This window comes from Mangifera indica, unplaced genomic scaffold, assembly GCF_011075055.1.
Source record: "Mangifera indica cultivar Alphonso unplaced genomic scaffold, CATAS_Mindica_2.1 Un_0004, whole genome shotgun sequence".
Taxonomy (NCBI): domain Eukaryota; kingdom Viridiplantae; phylum Streptophyta; class Magnoliopsida; order Sapindales; family Anacardiaceae; genus Mangifera; species Mangifera indica.
This window is the reverse complement of record NW_025401096.1, coordinates 22958-46178: the sequence shown is the minus strand read 5'-3', so window position 1 is coordinate 46178 and position 23221 is coordinate 22958. Positions and strand designations below refer to the sequence as shown.

The 23221-nt window shown below is 33.3% G+C and overlaps 1 protein-coding gene across 1 annotated transcript; it reads left to right on the top strand.

The window, feature by feature from the left end:
* The first annotated feature begins 5897 nt into the window (after positions 1–5897).
* On the top strand, positions 5898–7393 carry LOC123205369. The gene is made up of 2 exons (XM_044622314.1): positions 5898–6354; positions 7323–7393. The coding sequence occupies exons 1-2, from the start codon at positions 5898–5900 to the stop codon at positions 7391–7393; spliced, it is 528 nt and encodes a 175-aa protein (XP_044478249.1).
* Positions 7394–23221: the final 15828 nt, after the last annotated feature.

Here is a 23221-nt window from a genome sequence, read left to right as displayed (position 1 = left end):
GAAAGTGTCTGGACTCATCGGAGATTCGTAACTCGCTTTCAACATGTTTTCTTTTACTAGAAATATCCTGCAAAAATTTTAAAAATTCGTAAGACATTCATAAAAAACAAATATGTAAACAAATGTTGTAATGATAAAAAAAAACATAGAAAGATAAAAAATAGAAAACAATAAAAAAATAAATGACAAAATTTAAAAAATAGGATTTCATTATCTTAAAACGGTGAAAATAAAAAAACGAAACTAAAATTCGAATTCTGCATGTTGAAATACCTTAGAATGTCAACAATCAAAAAATCGTTCAAAAATCTAAAAAAAATACGAATCGATATATCCTAAAACTGTGAAAATAAAAAAAGAACTAAACTATAATTTGAATTCTATATGTTAAAATACCCTAAAATATCAACAATCAAAAAATAGTTTGAAAATCTAAAAAAATACGAGTGGATATATCCTAAAACTGTGAAAATAAAAAAAAGGAACTGAAATTCGAATTCTACACGTTGAAATATCCTAGAATGTCAATAATTGAAAAACGGTTCAAAATTCTGGAAAATACGAGTCGATATATCCTAAAACGGTAAAATTCAAAAAAATAAAATCAAAATTCAAATTCTGTACGTTGAAATACCCTAAAATGTCAATAATCGAAAAATTATTCGAAAATCTAAAAAATACGAGTCCTTATATCCTAAAACGGTGAAAATTGAAAAAACGAAACTAAAATTCAAATTCTAAACGTTGAAATACCCTCAAATGTTAACAATAAAAAAATTGTTTGAAAATTTGAAAAATATGAGTCAATATATCCTAAAATAGTGAAATTCAAAAAAACGAAACTGAAATTCGAATTCTAGACATTGAAATACCCTAGAATGTTAGCAATCAGAAAATCAGTCAAAAATATAAAAATACGAATCAGTATATCTTAAAAGGGTCAAAAGTGAAAAAACTAAACTAAAATTCGAATTCTATATATTGAAATACCTTAGGTATGTCAATAATCAAAAAATCATTAAAAAATCTTAAAAATATAAATCAATTTATCCTAAAATAGTAAAAATAACAAAAAATAAAACTAAAATTTGAATTCTATAAATTGAAATATGTTAGAATGTCATCTATCGCTAAGTAATTAGGCCTTTGAGTCCCCACCATTTGCATCACAATTCATGGTCAACGGCCCAATTTATCGCATGCAGAGAAAAATATTTTTAGGTGACAGCAAGCAAGCTAGCTCATTCAAGAAAGCACCATTAGTTTCTTCTTGTTCTGAAACTCTGGCAATGCTTGATGTATCATAATTTATGTAGATATGGTGAGTAAGATTAGAAGGTACAAGAAGAGTACCAATAATGCAGCCCTCAGGAATTGTCTCATTCACCCACCTAACTCTGCACATGCAGAGTTGTAGCTGTGTCTCAAGTCTTATTGGCGGTAAGATTTTATCCCATTTTGAATATTAAATTAGATATTCAAAATTAAATACACGTAATAGTGATCGATATCAAGTTCACTATTTGTTAATGACTTGTGGGTTTTGAATTCCTAAAATTCTTCCTTTGCTACAGGAAATGTTGAATGGTGTCTAATTAGTATTAGAAAATTTTGTCTTGATGATGAAATGAGGAAATTTATTCCATCTTGACTTAGGGACAAAACATATATAAATAAATCCAAGTAAAATAATGTAATTTGTGGCTGTGTCTCAAGTCTCAATGTAACCGAAGACTATGGAGATGTTTAATTTAAATAATATTTTATTATCAAAATTAAAATATTATTTTAAAGATAAATTATTAAATATGAATTATTATTATGTTTGATAAAATTTAGTAAAATGAAGTACATATAAATAATTATTATGTTAGATGATTTTGAAATGACAAAAAAAATAAATAATTATATCACCAAATCAGAAGCTATCACCTCAATTATATAGATAAGTTTGTTCATTATATTTGTATATATAGTTTTATTATACTCTATCTCTAATTCATAACGATTAAATTATGTTCACTTATAATGAGTACCATTTTGAATACTAATTAAGGATATTAATTAAAATAGGCAAGCGGATTCCCGCCTAAACCTTTTTCGGCAACAAATACTCCGTTTTACCTTTCTAAGCAAATCATCTTTTTCGTTCCAAAAATATCCCTAATCTAATTTTTCAAATTCAACGCGTGACTTTCCCCGATTGATTGATTCCTACCACGAAAATCATTAAGATTAGATTAAGATTAAACTATCTGAAATAAATAAAATTTATAAATTAAAAAAGGGATTAATATTTAAAAAATAATTTATTTTTATATATAAAAAATAGTGGATATATAAAAAATGATAAGTTTCTCTTTAAATTATTTCTAAGGATTATTTTATAAAAATTTTATTTTTATAAAATAATTGAAGTGAATTTGGATATTTATAAAATAATCTATTTTATGAAATAATCTATTAAATAATATATATTTATAATATAATCTATTTTTATAAAATAGATTAATTTTTTTTTTACAAAAACAGGTTGCAGTGAATTTGGCAAGGGGTGTGTGGATTTGGTAAAGGGTGCGGCTGCGTGCGTTCGGGTGCGCGCGCGTTGGTGGTTGCGGGCGGGCGCACGCACTCTGCTGCGTGCGTGCGGGCGCCGTAGCGTTGGTGCTTGCGCGCGGGTGCCCGCACTCTGGTGCGTGCGTGCGGGCGCCTTAGCGCTGGTGCGTGCGTGCGGGCGGCCTAGCGCTGGCGATGTTTGTGTGGGCGCGCGCGCCCGCACCCTTCCAGCAAATTGCCGCACCCCTTAGCCAATTGCAGCACCCTTTCAGCAATTCCCACTCCCGTTCAGCAATTCCCGCAAATAATGGTGCGACAATTACTTACAGGGTACGACCATTTCTGAAAGGGTGCGAGACTTATTGAAAGGGTGCAGCAATTTCTGAAAGGGTGCGGCAATTTGTTGAAAGGGTGCAGGACTTACTGAAAGGGTGCGGGAGTTTCTGAAAGGGTGCGAAAATTACCGAAAGCGTGTGAGAATTTGTTGAAAGGGTATGGAATTTCTGAAAGGGTGCGGCAAGTGCGGAAAGGGTGCGGGAATTTGCTGAAAGGGTATGACAAATTCTCAAAGGGTGCGGGAGTTTCTGAAAGGGTGCGGGAATTGCGAAAAGGGTGTGGGAGTTTGCTAAAAGGGTATGGAAATTTCTGAAAGGGTGCGGCAAGTGCGGAAAGGGTGCGGGAATTGCCGAAAGGGTGCAAGAATTTGCTAAAAGGGTATAACAATTTCTGAAAGGGTGCGGCAAGTGCCGAAAGGGTGCGGGAATTGTCGAAAGGGTGTGGGAATTGTCGAAAGGGTGTGGGAATTTGCTGAAATGGTGCATGCATGCACAACTTATCGTCTTCTTTAATGCAAACCTTTATTAAGAAAATTTTAAAAGAAGTTAATAATTATTTTTAATAAGAAGAGAATTTAATTCTTCATTAATATTTAGTTATGGTAGATTTGCGGCAGCTAAAAGTATTTACTGCAATAATAATAATAAAACTATGGTGATTTACTTCCTCCAGCAAGAAACTATTGTTATTTTACAGAGATTTCTTTGCTTCTTCACTTACTTTTAATATTTCAAAGCTGCGTTATAACTTCAATCTCACTTTTCAATCTCACTTTTTTGTTCTTGAATCCATACATCAGAAAGAATGGTAGGAGTGATGTTTATGCTAGGATTCGGAGGAGAATGGTGCAACGATGAAGGTAATAACCTCAAATATATTGGTGGATTTCAGAAGTTGTGTTTTCGGGTAATAGAAAAATCAATTACGAAGGATTCAAGGAAGGAGTATGTTTTCGTTTAGGTATCAATCCATGTTTTAATGAAATTAAAATTTATATGCCAAGTCCAACAGAGTTTAGCAATTCACCTTATTTATTGAAAGATGATTATGATATCCGAATCATGATGCAGTTATGTAAATCTCGCAAAAAGTCTCCTTTTTTTCTTGAAGTGGTTTTACAGCAAAATGAATTTCAACATAATTACCAGCAACATTCACAACCAGGTCAACAGACTCATCAAGAGATTTATCAAGGGATTCAACAGAATCCATCAACCGAAGTTTATTCCATGGATAACATATATACAGTATCAGAGAGTGTACCAGAGAGTATAGCAGGAAGTGTACCAGGATGTAGCAAGATAAATACAGATTGTATTGAGAGTGATATTGGTTGGAATCCTTTTTCTCAAGACTTGGCATATGGTGAAAGAGGCCCAAAACCAATATGGGGTACACCTGAAGGCTGTTATCAAACAGATGATTTACCTCTCGTGCATGATATTAACCCTCAGGAAGAAGATGAATATTGTGGTTGTGATAATGGCACTGATAGAGATGATAATCATGCGGAAATGTGTGATGATGTTGTTGATGATGCAGGGGTTGATACGTCAGTGACAACACCTGAACGTGTAGTTACTCGCAATCCATTTTTTGGTGGTCCAGAACCCTATAAAGATGTTGAAAATGAAGGAATTGCGATTCATAATGTTGCACCATCAGGGGGCAAATTCAAAGTGAAAGACCAGTTTGCATCTAAAGCAGTTTTAAAAGATACATTATATAGAGATGCAATCGAAAATGACTATCAATTCAAAGTCTCGAGCTCAAATAAGAAAAGATGGGATATAAAGTGTTTACATCAACAATGCAAATGGAAAGCGGGAGGGGTTAAGTTAAGTAATAGCGATATATTTGTATTACATAAATTAGGAACACATACTTGTCCTCGCGATGTCATAAGGCCTCACCACAGGCAAGCAGGTAAAAGGGCTGCTGGGGATCGTGTGTATAGGCCAAAGGAAATTATAACAGATATGGCAGATAGGTTTCAAATTGATATATCGTATGCACAAGCTTGGCGTGCAAAGAATTGGGCATTGAACGAAATTAGAGGTTCACCGGAAGAGTCATTTAGATTATTACCCATATTTTGTTATAATCTTCAACAACGAAACCCTGGTACTATTACAGAAATTGAAACTGACTCAGACAATCGATTTCAATTTGTTTTCATATCTTTAGGATGCTCTATCAGAGCATTCCATCAGTATTGTCGTCTAGTTATTTGTATTGATGGTGCATTTTTGAAAGGTCAATATTGGGGTACACTTTTTATTACTATGGGTAAGGACGAAAATAATCAAATTTATCCAATTACGTTCGGAGTTGGCGGAAGAGAGGAAACAATGACTTAGACCTTGTTTCTCTGAGCGTTACACAGATGTATCGGCGATCTCAGTAATCTAGCAATCATCTCAGACAGACACCATGCCATCACTCGTTCTGTGAGAGAGGTGTTTCCTAATGCACATCATGGCTGGTGTAACCATCATATAAAAGGAAATATGCGTGCTCGATATAAGCAAACAAAACATATAGAGGGATTATTTTGGAGAGCGGTGAAGGCTTATCGAACAGAGGATTTTGAGGAGGCGTTGCATATGATTAAAGCTGAAAATCCCACTGCAGCTGCTTATTTGGAAGGGATTGACTACACACGGTGGGCTTGTGCTCACTTTCTTGGCATTCGATATAATATTATGACCACAAATATTGCTGAATTGTTTAATGCTTTGGCACGACATGCACGTAAACTTCCAGTGGTTATGCTAATTGAATTTCTACGTTCGACATTACAAAAATGGTTTTATACTCGTCGCAATATAGCAGGTAAAAATCTCCTTAAATTGTTACTATACATAATATGATCTGTATAAACCATCTATGTCTGTATTTTTATGATTTCTAAAATGTTATAATATTTTCCAGATACTTGCACTCATCTTCTAACTCCATAGGCTGAAGAAAAGTTAGCCAATCATATTCACAAATCAGCTAATATGATTGTCAAACCAATAACCGTTGATAGATACGAAGTGTATAGCAGTGGTAGATCTGTCGCTATCGTGAATCTTGCAACAAAAGAATGCAGCTGCAAAAAATTTCAGCTTTCACAAATAGCATGCGCACATGTTGCGGCAATTGCCAGATTTCAAAACCTCTCAAATTGTTATCCTTGGGTAAATAAATATTACTCAACTGAATATTGGAAAGCTGTCTATCGAGAGGCTGTTGAACCTTTGGGAGATCCTTCCGAATGGGTGCAACCTGAAGATATCCGTATTGTTAATCCACCACAAATACAACAACGACGTTCTGGTCATCCTTCAGAACGTAATAGACGACCGTCACAAGGAGAAGAAATACGTCAAATTGAATGTAGCAGATGTCATCAGAAAGGGCACACGCGTTTAGTTTGTAAAAATCCCTTAACGGAGGCTACAACATCTTTATCAGGTTTAGGTTTCTCAGAAAGAATATAAATTCATTTAATTTTGAACGTTGCTATTTTAAATTGTCTTTGCGTATATGATATATTTGTTCATATGCTGTGTGGGTTTTTTTCTTTTTTTTTTTACACCCAAAGTTTTGTGAAAGTAACACTATCATCTACGGCCGAAGGGTGTACTAATTATTTTACATATTATAACGAAAGAGAGAAGGTGCGATTGTAATGTGAATAAAATATTCGGTACTATATCTATGAACTTCTGAAGGCAAGTGAAGTGCTTGTTTCTGAATATACTAGTAACTTGTTGAGAAGTGAAACATTTTGGTCGCTTATTGATTTGATTTGTTTTTATTCACGTTATGTACCCATTTGAATTCTGAATTTTGGGATGATATATTTTTGAGTACTTATTATTCATAGTTTTGTATTGATTCTTACTAGCTGGGAAGGATCTACTTTTTGTGCATTGTCAAATGTGTGCTCCACTTTCTTTGCTTTATGGGATTTGTAGTTATCTGTTACGTACCAAATGAGTGGTTATGAAATTTAAAATATTCTTTTAAAGATATGTGATGGTTGATCAATGACCTATGCAAATATTTTTATTTTCTGTGCTTGTATGTGTGCTATGCTTTATACATGTTTGTACATATCCATGCATGTATATTTATAAAAGGATGTTTTAGGAATATTTATGTTATACATTTTTTCTTTTTTGGTTTTACTCCTGGGATCATTCTTTGTTTTGGTTGTTGCATGATCATTTTATGGCTGTTGGCATTCTATAATTTATCCTTTTCATGTTGGTCTCATTTATTATTTTATTCACATTACAATCGCACCTCCTCTCTTTTCTTATGAAATGGAAGAGTAACTAATAAGTTTAATAATTCAAAAATAATAGTGTTACTTAAAAATAACAATCAGTAATTCTATTGCAAATAATATTACTTTCTGTTTTTCTTATTCTCAGGCCGTAATGCAATTGCAAATTCTGTTTTTGTTATTGTCAGCCTGGATTACAAATTTAACAAATTAGCATAATCATTTGGGCAATCCTTAACAGTGTTACTTAAAAATTTCGGCAGCATCTCCTCTGTAATTTCAATGTTTCCCAACCTGTATATACCAAATTCAAAGAAACTGCACTCCAATATATATATTTATCCATCAACCCAAACTCCAGCCATATCAATATATCAATAAATATGCAATATTAAATACCCGAAACTTCCTAAATAAATCAACCCATGCATATGACTAAAACTCAATACATCTTAACCAATAAATACAAAATAAATATATTAAATTTACATACTATTTAAAAAAAGAAATATTTACAAGTTGATATATAATGCAAAATATCAGAGAAAGATTGAATTCCCGCCATGCTTCCATATTTTGGATGCAAGAACGCAATGCATATAGGAAGCATTTTTTGTCCTAAAATTTAATCTCTTCCCAGTTGCTTTATACTCTAAAATATATATTGCGAATATCCCGCAATCACCGGATGCAGTGCCTTGTTGTGGTACATCTACACATCTAGTAATAGTAAATGGATCTAACTTTGGCTCCAGACCCTGTGACTCCCAATAGTTGGTCGCACTAATAATAGCCGGAAGATAAGAATATCGTTTCATAGCCTCTAGAAATCTTTCTGTAGATCCAAAAAATGCCTTCGATGAGTCATACACCATCAAAGTCCATGCATTTAGATCCAATTCACCGCATGCCCAGTGTTGAGATTCATAATTGATCGGAATATAAACCTGTAATACAAGAAATTCATTCCCATAAGTAAAATTTTTACTTTCTAATATACTGACACAAATAATATATTTGTATTAATTTAAATGATACATACCCGATCAATGTTAGCCCATGCGATATAACCTCTATGTAACTCTGGATCATTTATCCCCTCAATCGGATCTAATAATAATCGTGGCCATTGATAATTATCTAATTTATAATTTTCTCGTTCTTTTATTATATGTGGTAACCACCCATCAAACGAAGTTTCCACACAAGTCCATTTAGCATTCGGAAATGTATGTCGTAATACCACTAAATAACTATCAATATGCTGAAAAGTAAAATAATATTACAAGTGAGCAAACATTATAAAATAAATAAAAATATTGAGTAAAAATAATGAAACTTTTGCATTTATAAATTAATATACCTGATCTAGTAACCATTGGTTATCTTCGGTTATTAGCTTCCACCACTTAATTTTATCATACGGTCCATATAAATAAGTATTGCCCAAACCTGGTTCTGGAGGGTCCCCGTACCATTGCAAATATTCATACATATTATTTTCTACTTCCTCCAAAGAGGGTGGTTGATACACCTCTCGTGCACGGCGATGTTTGAAAGGATCGGTGTATGGGCTCCGAAGTGCTTTACCCTTCTTCATTATCCTTCCACGTAATGTCCTTCGAGTAATGGAACGGTGCTCTAATGAAGTTTCATTTGTGACATCTGTTGTTTGCTGGATAGCCGTATCAAAATGGTCAATATACTCAAATAGTACTTCGGCTGGTTCATCCTGAAAATAACAAAAAAAACACTTGTTAATTTTCAAAATAATATTATTCTATTAATCGAAAATATGTAACGTTAGAATATAGTTTAAATACATATCGCTTCTACTGTTGGGCTTGTTGGGTTCGGATTGTCCGTTTGTTGAAGATCTGATAACTTAGCTTCCATGGATGCTTGACGTGCTTCAAGTAGTGTTTGCCGCTCATCGATGTTTGTAAGTCGTTCATCAACTTTTTGTATAAACCCTTGTAGAAGCTCTTGAAGCTTATCAAATTTATCATCATCTAGCCGGGTAGATTCACCCATAGACATGCAAGTATGTGTTTCTTCGGCCCACGGAGGCGATGATATAAAAGCAGTATGCTCAGGTGGCTGCATAGCTGATGGCATAGGACTACTAACAAATGAACTTCGCCGCCTACGAATGGGAGTATCCCAATTTACAAGTGCGGATGAGATATCTGGAGGGGAGGCTACACCAGGTTGGATGTCTGGAGGAGGAGATGTTATAATGGCAGGAGTAGTATCAGAATCTTCTAGATCATCAATGTAATTCATAACATCTTCGTAATGTGGTAATTGTCTCTCAACTCTAGATGCAATCAATCGAGGGGTGACAAATTCCTAAAAATATTCAAAAAATTGTTTATTCAGACAGAGATATGATAAACTACCAATAAATACTATTGAAAAATATAATATCTTACTTCAGAAGAGTTCAAAATACGATCCATGTCCTCCCAGCTTGGACCATCTAAACTTCTCCATCTCAACATTCGAGGAATTCTCTTCACCGATTTACAAGTCACAAAACTTTGTAAATTATTAAGTGTCTCGTAGATCCAAACCTGTCATTTAAAAATAAATATATACTCATGAAATATTAAAAAAAAATTAATATTACCTGAAATGCTAAAGTGCATCCTCTTATCCCGTAAGTACATATTGGGATATCTTCTGAGTACAGCGGATATAATTTGGAAACTTCGTTATACTGTTTTTGTAAAGCTTCACTTAAAGATTTAACTGTCAATCTCCAAACGATCGTACCCCAAGGATACGAGTTAAAAGTATCCCAATCATCCACAATATGCAAAATATGCTCTGAAATAGTTTTTCTATTGTCTGATCCTAATAATGCAAAGTGAAGCAGATATAGGGCTGATATTTTAATGGCATCCTCATCATTGTTTATCCATGCTCTTTCTTTAAATACTGCTGCAAGATCACCATAGGTAACAGCTTTTTTACCTCCAAAATACTTAGAATTCAATTGGGATTTTCCGATAACCTTGCTCTTTCCTATTTCTCTATTGAATTTTAATCCAGTAATGAGGGCAAACTCAACAAGGCTAAATCTGTAATCCACCCCATTAAGCCAAAACCATAATTCCTCTCCCACCACTCCTTTGTTGATTTGTCGGAATAACACAGAATGCAATAAACTGGAGCTATGCTTCAAAGTCTCCATCTTTAAAAATCGCCCGAAACAACATGCTTTGAACATTCTTTTCTGGGCATGGGTAAGAGAATTTCTGATTGCTTGGACAGTATCCACATGACCTCTAACTTTTAACTTCACCAAAAAATAATAGCCTTCATTGTATCTCCTTTCACTAGGTCGTTCGTTAACCCCAGTTTCCTAAAATCCCCAAAAATAAACATATTCAGAAAATCAGAAAAATGGGAAAATTACAATCAGTATAAATATTATCAAATAACAATCAATATAATCGAGTAAATTGCAAACATGTTTAATCAATCAAATTGCAAACAGGAGATATAAAATCTGAAAAGCATAGGGAAAGTGTTAAGGGGTGCGTTAAAATGCAAAGGGGTGTGGGAAGCTGCTAAAGGGTGCGGCAAAATGTTAAAACGGTGCATGAAAGTGCAAAAGGGTGCGTGGAAGTGCAAGGGGGTGCGACAAAATCTGAAAGGGTGCGTGGAAGTGCAAAAGGGCTGTATGGAAGTGCAAAGGGGTGCGGCAAAATGTAAAAGGGTGCGTGGCAAAGCAAAGGGGTGCGGCAAAATGTAAACGGGTGCGTGGCAAAGCAAGGGGGTGCGGCAAAATGTAAATGGGTGCGTGGCAAAGCAAAGGGGTGCGGCAAAGTGTTAAGGGGTGCATGGATGCGTTGAGGGTTCCTGCAAGTGTGGTGTGAATGTGTGTGTGAACGGTGTCAACATGCAAATCGGCACTCCAAAATAAACACCTCCTCCTCCCATAACGCCGAACCAAACCAACACAATCAACAATCAATCAACAAAATCGCATATATTAAACCAACAACGTCGCACCGGCAAAATCAATCGCATAATCAAAACTGTAATCAACTAACTAATCTACATCGATGCATCAAATGAAAGAAGAAAGGAAAACCTAAATCTTGTCCAATGTCAGAAAGCAGAATCAATGTTAGCAATAAATATATACCTGAGACGACTCAGACGACTCGGACGACATTGCCGTGATGTTTTCCGATGACGGTTTCGGGACGATGAATGGTGCGTGGGTAAAATTTTTGTTTTGGCGATACTGTGGATCCTCCTGGCTTGGTTGACGTTTTGAATTGCATCTCTGACATTTCTTAATAATTTTATATTTTCATTACTCATCGCACGCACCGAGCCACGTGACCCGCACCCTTGCCACACCAGTTCAGCAATTGGTGAAAGGGTGCGGGAATTTCTGAACAAGTGCGGGAATTACTGAACGGGTGCGGGAATTTGGAAAGGGTGCGGGAATTGGTGAAGAGGTGCAGGAATTGGTGAAGGGGTGCGGCATGTGCGGGTGCGCGCCAGCACTCACGCACCAGCGCTAGGGCGCCCGCACGCACCAGCGTGCGTGCACCCGAACGCACGCAGCCGCACCCCTTGCCAAATTCATTGCAACCTGTTTTTGTAAAAAAAAATTTAATCTATTTTATAAAAATAGATTATATTATAAATATATATTATTTAATATATTATTTTATAAAATAGATTATTTTATAAATATCCAAATTCACTTCAATTATTTTATAAAAATAAAATTTTTATAAAATAATCCTTAGAAATAATTTAAAGAGAAACTTATCATTTTTTATATATCCACTATTTTTGATAAATAAAAATAAATTATTTTTTAAATATTAATCCCTTTTTTAATTTATAAATTTTATTTATTTTAGATAGTTTAATCTTAATCTAATCTTAATGATTTTCGTGGTCGGAATCAATTAATCGGGGAAAGTCACGCGTTGAATTTGAAAAATTAGATTAGGGATATTTTTGGAATGAAAAAGATGATTTGCTTAGAAAGGTAAAACAGAGTATTTGTTGCCGAAAAAGGTTTAGGCAGGAATCCGCTTGCCTATTTTAATTAATATCCCTACTAATTGTAATATATTCCTATATAATTGATTGATTTTTATATAAATTATAATAACACTTAATTACATAATGATACATTATTATTTGTACCCAGATTAGGATTCATTATAAATACAAGTAATATTACTCAAACAATAATACTTTATGTACAAACGGTTTAAATAAAAAAAAATATTATCATATGATAAAATAATTTTAAATTAGAGATAAAATAAATAAATATATTATTTAATTATATAATAATACATTAATTTATTTGTATCTGTGATATCATGCAATTCCACAGCACTTCACCAAACATTAATTTGTTTCTATATAGTGGCATCCAACCAATTTTACATTTAGCATTATTGTACAAGGTAAAATTATGATTGAAGTAAAAGACACATGACATGGGAAAAAACTTAATCTCTTGTGAGAAAATTGAACTATGAAGCTTCGAAATTTGTCAACATCCCAATATCAGTTGTATAAAGATTAAAAAAAAGGAAAGAAAATAGACAATAATAAATATATCCACTCATCTTTACGAGGAAATGGATTGTCATCCTCTTTGTATAATTCTTATATATATTCAATATTAAATATTTAATTAAGCATAAGATGATATATCATTATTTGATTATATAATTTTAAAGGAAAATTAAATTAAATACCCTTTTTACCCCTCTATTAAGCAAAAATACCCAATTTTCCTATTCTTAAGCAAAAATGCCCTAATTTTTTTTAAAATACCAAAATTACCCTTCGCCACATTTATATAAACCCTCTCACTTACTCTTATTACACACACTTCTCGTATCACTCAAACACTCACTCTCACTCTTATTTTTACTCAATATTAATTAGTACGGATTCATTCGGATGGAAGAAATTCATATTTCTGAATTCGAATTGAAAAAAGTCAGTTCGTAAAAAAAAGTATTTATACAAATCTTAACTCAAAACTTAATTTTATTTGTTCAATCTAGTTTGTATATCATGTAGAGGGGGTATTTGAATATTAGATAATAATATAGGGGTTAAATGAAATGTTAAAAAAATATGGGGGGCATTTTGATATTATAAAATATATAAAGGATTTAAATAACATGTTAAGAATAGATAGGTATATTTTGATACAAGACAACATAAAAGGGTGTTAAATGAAAGGTTAGTTAATTATAGAGGTTAAATAAAATGTTAGAAAAATTATGGGGCTATTTTGATATTACATAATATATGAAGGGTATTAAATGAAATGTTATAAAAATATGAGAGGTATTTTGATATTAAACATTGTAAGAACATTTTAAATGAAATGTTAACAATAGATAGATACATTTTAATACAAGATAACATACAAGATTGTTAAATAAAATGTTAGATAATTATAAGGGGGTTAAAAAAATATTAGAAAAATATAGGAGGTATTTTGATATTAAATATTGTAAGAACGTTTTTAATGAAATGTTAAGAATAGATATATGCATTTTGATACAAAATATCATACAAGGGTGTTAAATAAAAATTAGATAATTATAGGAGGTTAAATGAAATATTAAAAAAGATAGGGGGTATTTTGATAGTAAACATTGTAAAAATGTTTTAAATGGAATGTTAAGAATAGATAGATGCATTTTGATACAAAATAACATACAAGGGTATTACATAAAATGTTAAATAATTATAGGGGGTTAAATAAAATATTAGAAAAATATGAGTGGTATTTTGATATTAATAATTGAAGACTGTTTTAAATACTTATTACAGATTTTTTGTTATAAATGAATAATTTTTTTCCAAAAATTTGTCATTGCAGGATTGATAATTAAATTTGATGGTTATGGATCGGTTCGTTACCAAAGAGAATGAATTCAATGTGATGACAATACAATGAAATATGTTGGAGGATCCAAACAATTGATTAAAATTCCTTATGGAATAACATTTGAGGGATTTATTCAGCTTTTGAACGAGACTTACGGTTTTGATCCAATGAAAAACTACCTTCAACTATCAATGAAGCCAAAAAAAATTGAGTTCGACTGCCTCGTAAAGATCCAAAATGATAAAGATATCTAAGGTCTTATTGATATATTTCAATACTTATAGGAATGTATTCTTGTTTTTATTACATGTACCCCAATTGAAGGACAGGAGGATGAAGAAAAAGATGATGATGATGAAAAAATTAGTGGGGTGAAAAAAGAATATCATTTGGAAAACTTGATTGATTTCAATAATGACCCATTGTACATCGCAAACTTATGGGCTCATGGAGAGAAAGATAGGGTTCTCGATTAGAGTGACTTTGATGAAAATGATATGCCCGATATTCTTTCTAAAGAGGCAGAGCCCAAGTATATGCCACTTGTTATCAAGGGTATGAATAGTTTACAGCTTGAAGATCCAATTTCAGGTGGTGGAAATTATTCTGGGCCATTTTTTGACAATGTCCCGATGATCTATTTAGGTAGCTTCCTAATTTTTCTCCACAACCATCAACATCATTAAGTGGTACAAGATCGATCTGAGAGGAGAATGGTGTAAAGCTTAGTGATATTTTCCATAATAAAGTACAACTAAAAAATGTTGTGAAGTAATTTGCCCTACTGAAAAGATTTCAATTCATGATCAAGAAGTCTGACAAGGGGCGATGGGAAATTAAGTGCAAGGCTGAAAATTGTAAGTGGTATATACATGCGAGCAAGTCCAAAGTTGGTGAAGTGTTTCAAATCAACCAAATGAATACAACCCACACATGTTCAGTTGATCAAATAATGCCACATCACAAACAAGCTAGGGCCCGAGCTATAGGTCAATTAATGAGGTCAAAGTTTATGCTGATTGATCGAATATATCGGCCTAAGGAAATAATTATGGATATTGTTGATTGGTATAAAATTGATATTTCATATTCACAGGCTTGGCGAGTAAGAAGTTGGGTTTTAAATTCATTGAGAGGCTCACCGGAGGTATCATTTATGTTCTTATTAGATTATTACTACAATTTATAGTGTACTAATCTGAGCACCGTTATAGCTATCGAAAAGGACGATGACTATCGATTTAAGTATTTTTTCATGGCATTAGGATGTTTCGTTCGTGCTTTTAGAGAATATCTCCAACCTATTATTTGGATTTACTTTCCTTAAAGGTCGGTATCTAGGTCATTTATTCCTTCCGATGGGCTTCGATGGTAATAACCAGATATACCCCATTAGTTTCGGTGTCAGTAAAAAAGAAGATCACGATACGTGGTGTTGGTTTCTCAAGAAGATTAAGGAATGCATCCATGATCTCTCCAAGTTGGCGATAATATTAGATCGACATCATGCTATATACTCTGCAATGGTTGAAGTCTCTCCAAATGCCTACCATGGATGTTGTTGTCATCACCTTCTGTGTAACATGCGGGCAAAGTACAAACAAGACTTAAAGGTACCGTGTTTAAACAAGTATTAAAATTTTGAAATGTTTAACATTTTCGTACATTTTGATCATAAAGTTCTTATATTATTTACCACCTTACAGGTTGCGGGTGCATATTGGAAAGTCGTGAAATCATACACAGAATCAAAATTTGACGCTACAATACGATCTCTTCATTTGATAAACCCTCAAGTTGGGGCTTATCTACGTAAGGTTGGATTTGAGCACTAGAGCATAGCACACTTTCTAGGCCATTGATACAGCATCATGACAACTAATATTGCAGAGTCATTTAACGCCCTCGTTAGACATGTACGGGATCTGCCTATCATAATTGTTAATACATACATATTTGATCATGTACTTCTTCCCTTATGTTTGTTATTAACACGTGTTATTAATATTTTTTCAAATTACAGATGAATGCTCTAACTTTGTCACCCCTTAGATGGAGAAAAAGATTAACTCTCGTCTGTCAAAGTCTACATGCTTGGAGGTTCGACCAATTATAATTACTCGGTATCAGGTTGTCAGTTTTGGTGGATACATAGGTATTATGGACTTTAGTGAAATGTCTTGTACATACAAAAAGTTTTAGCTTTCACGTATTCCGTGTAAGCATGTCATTGTTGTTGCACAACATATGAGACTCACTAATGTTAATGCATAGGTTCATTTGTTCTTTCGCACCGAATTCTACTATGCAATATATCAAGAACCTGTCAACCCTCTTAGAAACTAATCAGAATGGTTACATTCACCAGAAAAAAGAGTTATTCTGTCTCCCGTTCTCGATAGTCATCGTCTGGGTCACCCTTCCAACAGAAATTGATGTCTTTCACAAGGAGAAAATGTTACACCTAGGATTTGCAGTCATTGTCATGAACCAAGACATGTTCAAACCCAATGTAAAAGCCTAGCACCAGTCCCAAGCTCCACCCAACAGTGTTCATCCAGAAAAGGTAAAGGGACGAGATCTTGATAAGCTTCTATTTAGTTTTGATAGTTATATGATTCATCATTGTTGTACTTCAGTGATATGTAATCGATGTATTTTCATTATTGTTTCAAATGTGTAATGTGTAATTGTATTCATATGTGATGTAATAACTTTAGTGTAAATAATTTCTTCATTTCATATTTGTTACAATGAACTGTTTGAGTATTTCTTAATTTCATCTCATATTTGCTAATAACATCAGTCAAATCTCATATAATTATTTCCATGACAAGATTATTTGGAAAAATAAAATCAAATACATATCCATTTATAATGATAGATAAAGTGCATAATACACATATGCACATACAATAAATATATACACATCTGAATAGCGATTAATAAACATCATGAGCGAACTAAATATACACCCGTGATCTACTCAATACAATGGAAATACAATTGCGACGCATAGAGGTAGATGACTCTCGGGGAAAATCAACACTCCGTGACAATGCCAAACATTAAAAAAAACGTAACATAAACAAGTCATAGTCACCGAAGCCTTCCCCCTGTTGAGGGACATTCGTCGCTCGATGTAACACGAGGGGATCATGTAGTGGAGTTTGTCGAGAAACTATCCAGAAACTTGTCACTTTTAATAATATAGTCACATCTGCCGCTTGAGAGACCTTATATTCCCTATGTATGATCCCTCTGAATCATACACCATAATCAATTAATCATAAAAAACTATAACTCTAGCCACCTAATATGCGCAATCGAAGTTTATAAGAATGTAAACCTATAAACAGTAACAAATTAAAGTAGATGATAAACTAATTCAATGTAAAATATAATGTAAAATACTATTATACTATACCTTATCGATTATCCTCTATGGTTTATAAAACAATCCTGCTGTATAATCCGTCTCAACCATCCTCGTGAAAAACCCCAAAAACTAAAACTCCCCATCGGGTGTGCTCTGCCAACTCTTCCAGGCCATCTCAACATGGCCTACGAAGAATGTATGGGCAGTCATCCAATGCTAAGAAATAGCCAAACGACGATCATCCTAGTGCCGATGTAATATAGCTAAAAAGGAATCCATATGCTGAAATGGTATAAAAAACTTCAAATGTATTAGTTATTGACAAATATATCAAACTTTTGACCAAATTATATAATATAGACAACTTACATCGTCGGTCAGCCACTTGTGCAACTCTACCACAATCCGCCAAAAATTAGCTTTCAATTTCTATCCGATGAAGAAAACATCATGCGGGTCGGATGTCGCAGCTCCAATGTACCACATAAGAAAAGATTCCTCACGCTTTGAGGCAAAGGATGAAATGGTCCTAAGCTGTCGTTTCGCCCTCCCTTTGATTGGATTTGTATACAAGGTGCAAACTCATGGACCCTTCCAGACTATCTGATCGTGTGCTATACAAACCAGCTGCAAGTACATACAACTATTAATTAATTAATTCATCTTACATAACTATTACAAATTAATTGATTAATGTTACCTTCTTCATGTATGTCGGAGGAGGTTTGGTTGGAGAATCCTGTATCATAGTCAAGTCCACCATGCATGCCCCTTCGACGGACTACAAAATTATAATTTTGAAAATCTCAGTAATTAGTATATATGAATATTTATATACTAATTATAATGGATATACCTCAACATGGATTGCATCGGAAACATCCTCCTGTAAGTCCTCCTCCTGTGAACTAATATCCACAATCCTTTTACTGGAGGTAAGGATATCAGCAAGTAACCACAACCACTAATCTTGAAAAGGAGATAAAACATTGTTAAATAAACATTATAACTGAAAAGACAAATCAATCAATAATATTTCTTAAGAAAACAATACCTCAACTTCCGGGGAAGGTGTTTGGGGAGAACTCTTAATCGATAATACCTCAATACGGGTCCCCTATATGCATGAAAAGAACAAAATGATAAATGATATTTCATATAAAATATAATCACTACAATAATTTTCATACCTCAGGTGGAAGATCTAAAGCAACTGAAGCTCTAATCGAAAGGCCTTCTTAAGAAAGACCCTATACGAATATATAAAATGAATTAATCGATAACAAAACACTCAAAAAAATAGAGTTCCATCGATAAGTGACATACTTCAGATCGAACAGGTGATGTAACAGAAGGGCCAACTGATGCCCCCTCGTGGCGACTACCCTAAGATAATAATAATAATAATAACTTGATCAGTGACATTTCATATAAAACAAAATCAAAATATAGTAACAAGAGTTAACATTAAATATTTCTAAGAAATTAAATATAGACCTTATATGGCTGATAGGATGGTATTGATCTATCAATGGGAGAGGTCATCTCGACATCGTCGTGCCTATCTTGGACGAAGTTAATTTAGTTGTCGAAGTAATAACGAAATACAAGTTTTATAAGCAATAAATGAGATGTGGTTTTACAACCTGAAAGACTGGGGTTGGACATATATGCGTGGCGATTTCTTCCAAATGAGTCAGCTGATTCTCTAATCGAGTCACCTGAAAAGACACATTATCGTGTAATTGAGTCATTTGTGAAGACGTATCGTTGCGAAAATAGGAAATCTCATGTAAAATCATAGTGCCCCAATGCACCAACGCAGCATCTAATATGGAAATATTGGGTGATACTGACGAGGGACACTTTTTTGTGATAGGATGGTTAGTACGGTCCTCAACCCCAGGAAGGTATGTGGTTTGTGAGCTCTGAACTATAGGGGGACATAAAGGCTGCTCCATAATAGGAGGTTGAATAGGCTTCTCAAGTGTCCTAGAAGTCTCGATGGGTATATCTAATGTCATGAGACTAGAAAAGCCCTGTTTCTTATTGCAAAAGGCATCGAAGATGATGAGGAGGAATCAACATCCAACAAACTGATGTACTTGCGGATGTCAGCATACCAAGGTAAACCCTCCTCCATCGGTGACAGACGAAGCAAGAATGTGACATCATCATAATCATGAAGATATATAACTTAAAATAATTGCAATATTCAATGAATCAGTTGACTTATTAATTAATGATTACATACTAGGTCATCAGTGAAAATAGTGCCCATATGACTCCAACTAGGGACGTCCCGCTTACGCCACCTAAACATTCATGGAGACGCATGGATATCAATTATATCAACCCAATCATAGAAGGTATCCAACGTCTCATATATCCAATATTTCAATATAGCCATTAACGATTTAAATAAATCAATTCGTATTTTTACTAATTAATATATATAATCAATAAATTAACACTTACTTGAAATGCGAAAGAAAATTCGTAGAGGTCATATTTACGCATTTCAAGCATCTGTCCAGAACAAACTCTATCACTCACCTATGACATAAACTGGTACGTCATCTGCCACACGACAACGCCCTAGGGTAGGAATTAAACCTATCCAGATGATCAACCAACTATAAGAATTTCACAAATACTATCTTTCGTCAATCATTCTCTAACAACAAAGCCATCTTGACGGCATCAATATCGTCATCCTTTCATGGCCTGGCCAAAAAAACAAGCTCTATGTCATGATACTACACCTTCGGACAACCTTGAAAGTATGTATCTCTGATCCTATGTCCGAAAGAGCGAGGAATATATGATAAAATAGTAGTGAGTTGGCTAAATGAAAACCCCGTCATCAAAGCAAACTCAAACGGGTTGAATCTCAAGTCAACCCCGTTAATCCTAAACCATAACTTGTCTTTGACGGAGGGCTAATGTAGCTGTCGTAGTAGAAATGCATGAACCAATATCCCAGAAAATTTGGTTTCGGGTAGACGAAGGAGATGCCCTAAACATGTCCTCTCAAACAGTCGAAGTTAATCTAAGGTCAGTGTAAAAGTAATCCTAGATAATGTTGTGTGTTATGCACGACATATAACCTCTGCTCGGAAGTGTCTAGACTTATCAGGGATTTGCAGCTTACCTTCAACACATTTTCTTTTACAAAAAATATCCTACAAAAATTTTAAAAATTCGTAAGACATTCATAAAAAACAAATATGTAAACAAATGTCGTAATGATTAAAAAAACATAGAAAGATAAAAAATAGAAAACAATCAAAAAAGAAATGACAAAATTTAAAAAATAGGATTTCATTATCTTAAAACGATGAAAATAAAAAAAACGAAACTGAAATTCGAATTCTGTACGTTGAAATACCCTAGAATGTCAACAATAAAAAAATTGTTCAAAAATCTAAAAAAAAATAGAATCGATATATCATAAAACTGTGAAAATAAAAAAAAACAAAACTAAAATTTGAATTCTATATGTTAAAATATCCTAAAATGTCAACAATCAAAAAATCGTTTGAAAATCTAAAAAAATACGAGTGGCTATCTCCTAAAACTGTGAAAATAAAAAAAGAGAACTGAAATTCAAATTCTATACATTGAAATACTCTAGAATGTCAATAATAAAAAAAATTGTTCAAAAATCTAAAAAATATGAGTCGATATATCCTAAAACGGTGAAAATAAAAAAAACGAAACTAAAATTCAAATTCTAAATGTTGAAATATCCTAGAATATCAACAATCGAAAAATCGTTCAAAAATTTGAAAAATACGAGTCGATATATCCTAAAACAGTAAAATTCAAAAAAATAAAACTGAAATTTGAATTCTATACGTTGAAATACCCTAGAATGTCAATAATTAAAAAATCGCTCGAAAATCTAAAAAATACGAGTCGATATATCCTAAAACGATGAAAATCGAAAAAACGAAACTAAAATTCAAATTCTAAACGTTGAAATACCCTCCAATGTCAACAATCAAAAAATCATTTAAAAATCTGGAAAATACAAGTCAATATATTCTAAAATAGTGAAATTCAAAAAAATAGAACTGAAATTCGAATTCTAGACGTTGAAATACCCTAGAATGTTAGCAATCAGAAAATCAGTCAAAAATATAAAAATATGAGTTGATATATCCTAAAAGGGCCAAAATCGAAAAAACAAAACTAAAATTCGAATTCTATACGTTGAAATACTCTAGATATGTTAATAATTGAAAAATCGTTAAAAAATCTTAAAATACAAGTCAATTTATCCTAAAATAGCAAAAATCGAAAAAACAAAACTGAAATTCGAATTCCATAAGTTGAAATATGTTAGAATGTCATCAATCGAGAAATTGTTCGAAAATCTAGAAAATACGAGTCGATATGTCATAAAACTGTGAAAATAAAAAAAAATGAAACTGAAATTCAAAAATACGAATCGATATATCTTATAAACGAAAAAACCGAAATATTGAGCTGAAATTATGTCATTACATCGTAAAATGTATCAAAAAAACATAAAAATCAAAAAACTGAATGTCAAATTCTAAAACTACATATCGAAAAACCCCTTAAACAGAAAAAACGGATATAAAATTCGAAAACTACACCTCGAGAAACCCTGGATATGGAAAATGTCAATTTACCCCCTCAAAAAATTTCTACTACAAACAGGTCCAATATTTATCCCTTGCCCCCTCAACAATTTTCTAATCTTTTAATGCCCCTGCAGTTTGAAAAAAGTAAATTTCCCCCCAACCCACGGTTTTCACGGCATTAGCCCACTGTCTCATGGTAAATTTTAGCAACACCCCCTGTGGACTAACCGCTCTCCCCCAGCTCCCTAATGTTTTGAAAACGCAACTTTACCCCCTAACCCACTGTCAATCTCTCCTGACCGCGGGAGAATCCGTCCTAACCGTGGGATCCACTATTCCCATGGTCGGAGCACCGATCTCTTCAAACCCATTTTAGGCCAAAAATTCGTTGTTTCAGCCTCCAATTTCAGCACAAATCAAATCTACATAGGTATAACACAAAACCCCTCAAGAAATTCAACGAAAACAACCAAGAATCAAAACATTTTGAACATTGTTCAAAATCGAAACCCTAAAATTTCAAACCACGAAATCTCCCTCAAATCTCAATAATATGAACAATAATTTGATTCAAACAAGAGTAGGGAAGATGTACTAACCTTCTTTGCCATGTTCAGTAGTCGAAAAACATGAAAGTCGATGAAAATCTCTTCGCCCGTGGGAACGAAAGATTTTTTTGGATTTGCACAATGGAACCGTGGAAAAATAATGTGGGAAATAAGAAAATTTCTTTGTTTATATATAGGGGCTAGTTTGGTCATTTTACAAAAATGGGGCATTTTTGCTTAAACCTTATTGTTTTGGGCAATTTCTTAGACCCCCTTAATTTTAGCCATTTAATATAATTTTTCAATTTTAAATTATAAATAAAATAATATTTAATTATATAATAATACGTTATTTGATATCTAATTAAATATTTAAAATTAGATGCATGTAACATGGATCATTCTCTTATTATTGCTTTACAAGTCATCCCAATATATCTTTTTTTTTGGGTAAGTTACAAACAAGTGTGTTCATTATGTTTGTGAAAATGTTTTTGTAAAACAAAAACAAATTACTCTTCTCAATTTTTATTTTAGAGTGTTTTTGACATCATTGGATTATTCCTCCTCTATAGTCTTCCTTGGACAACTCTATGC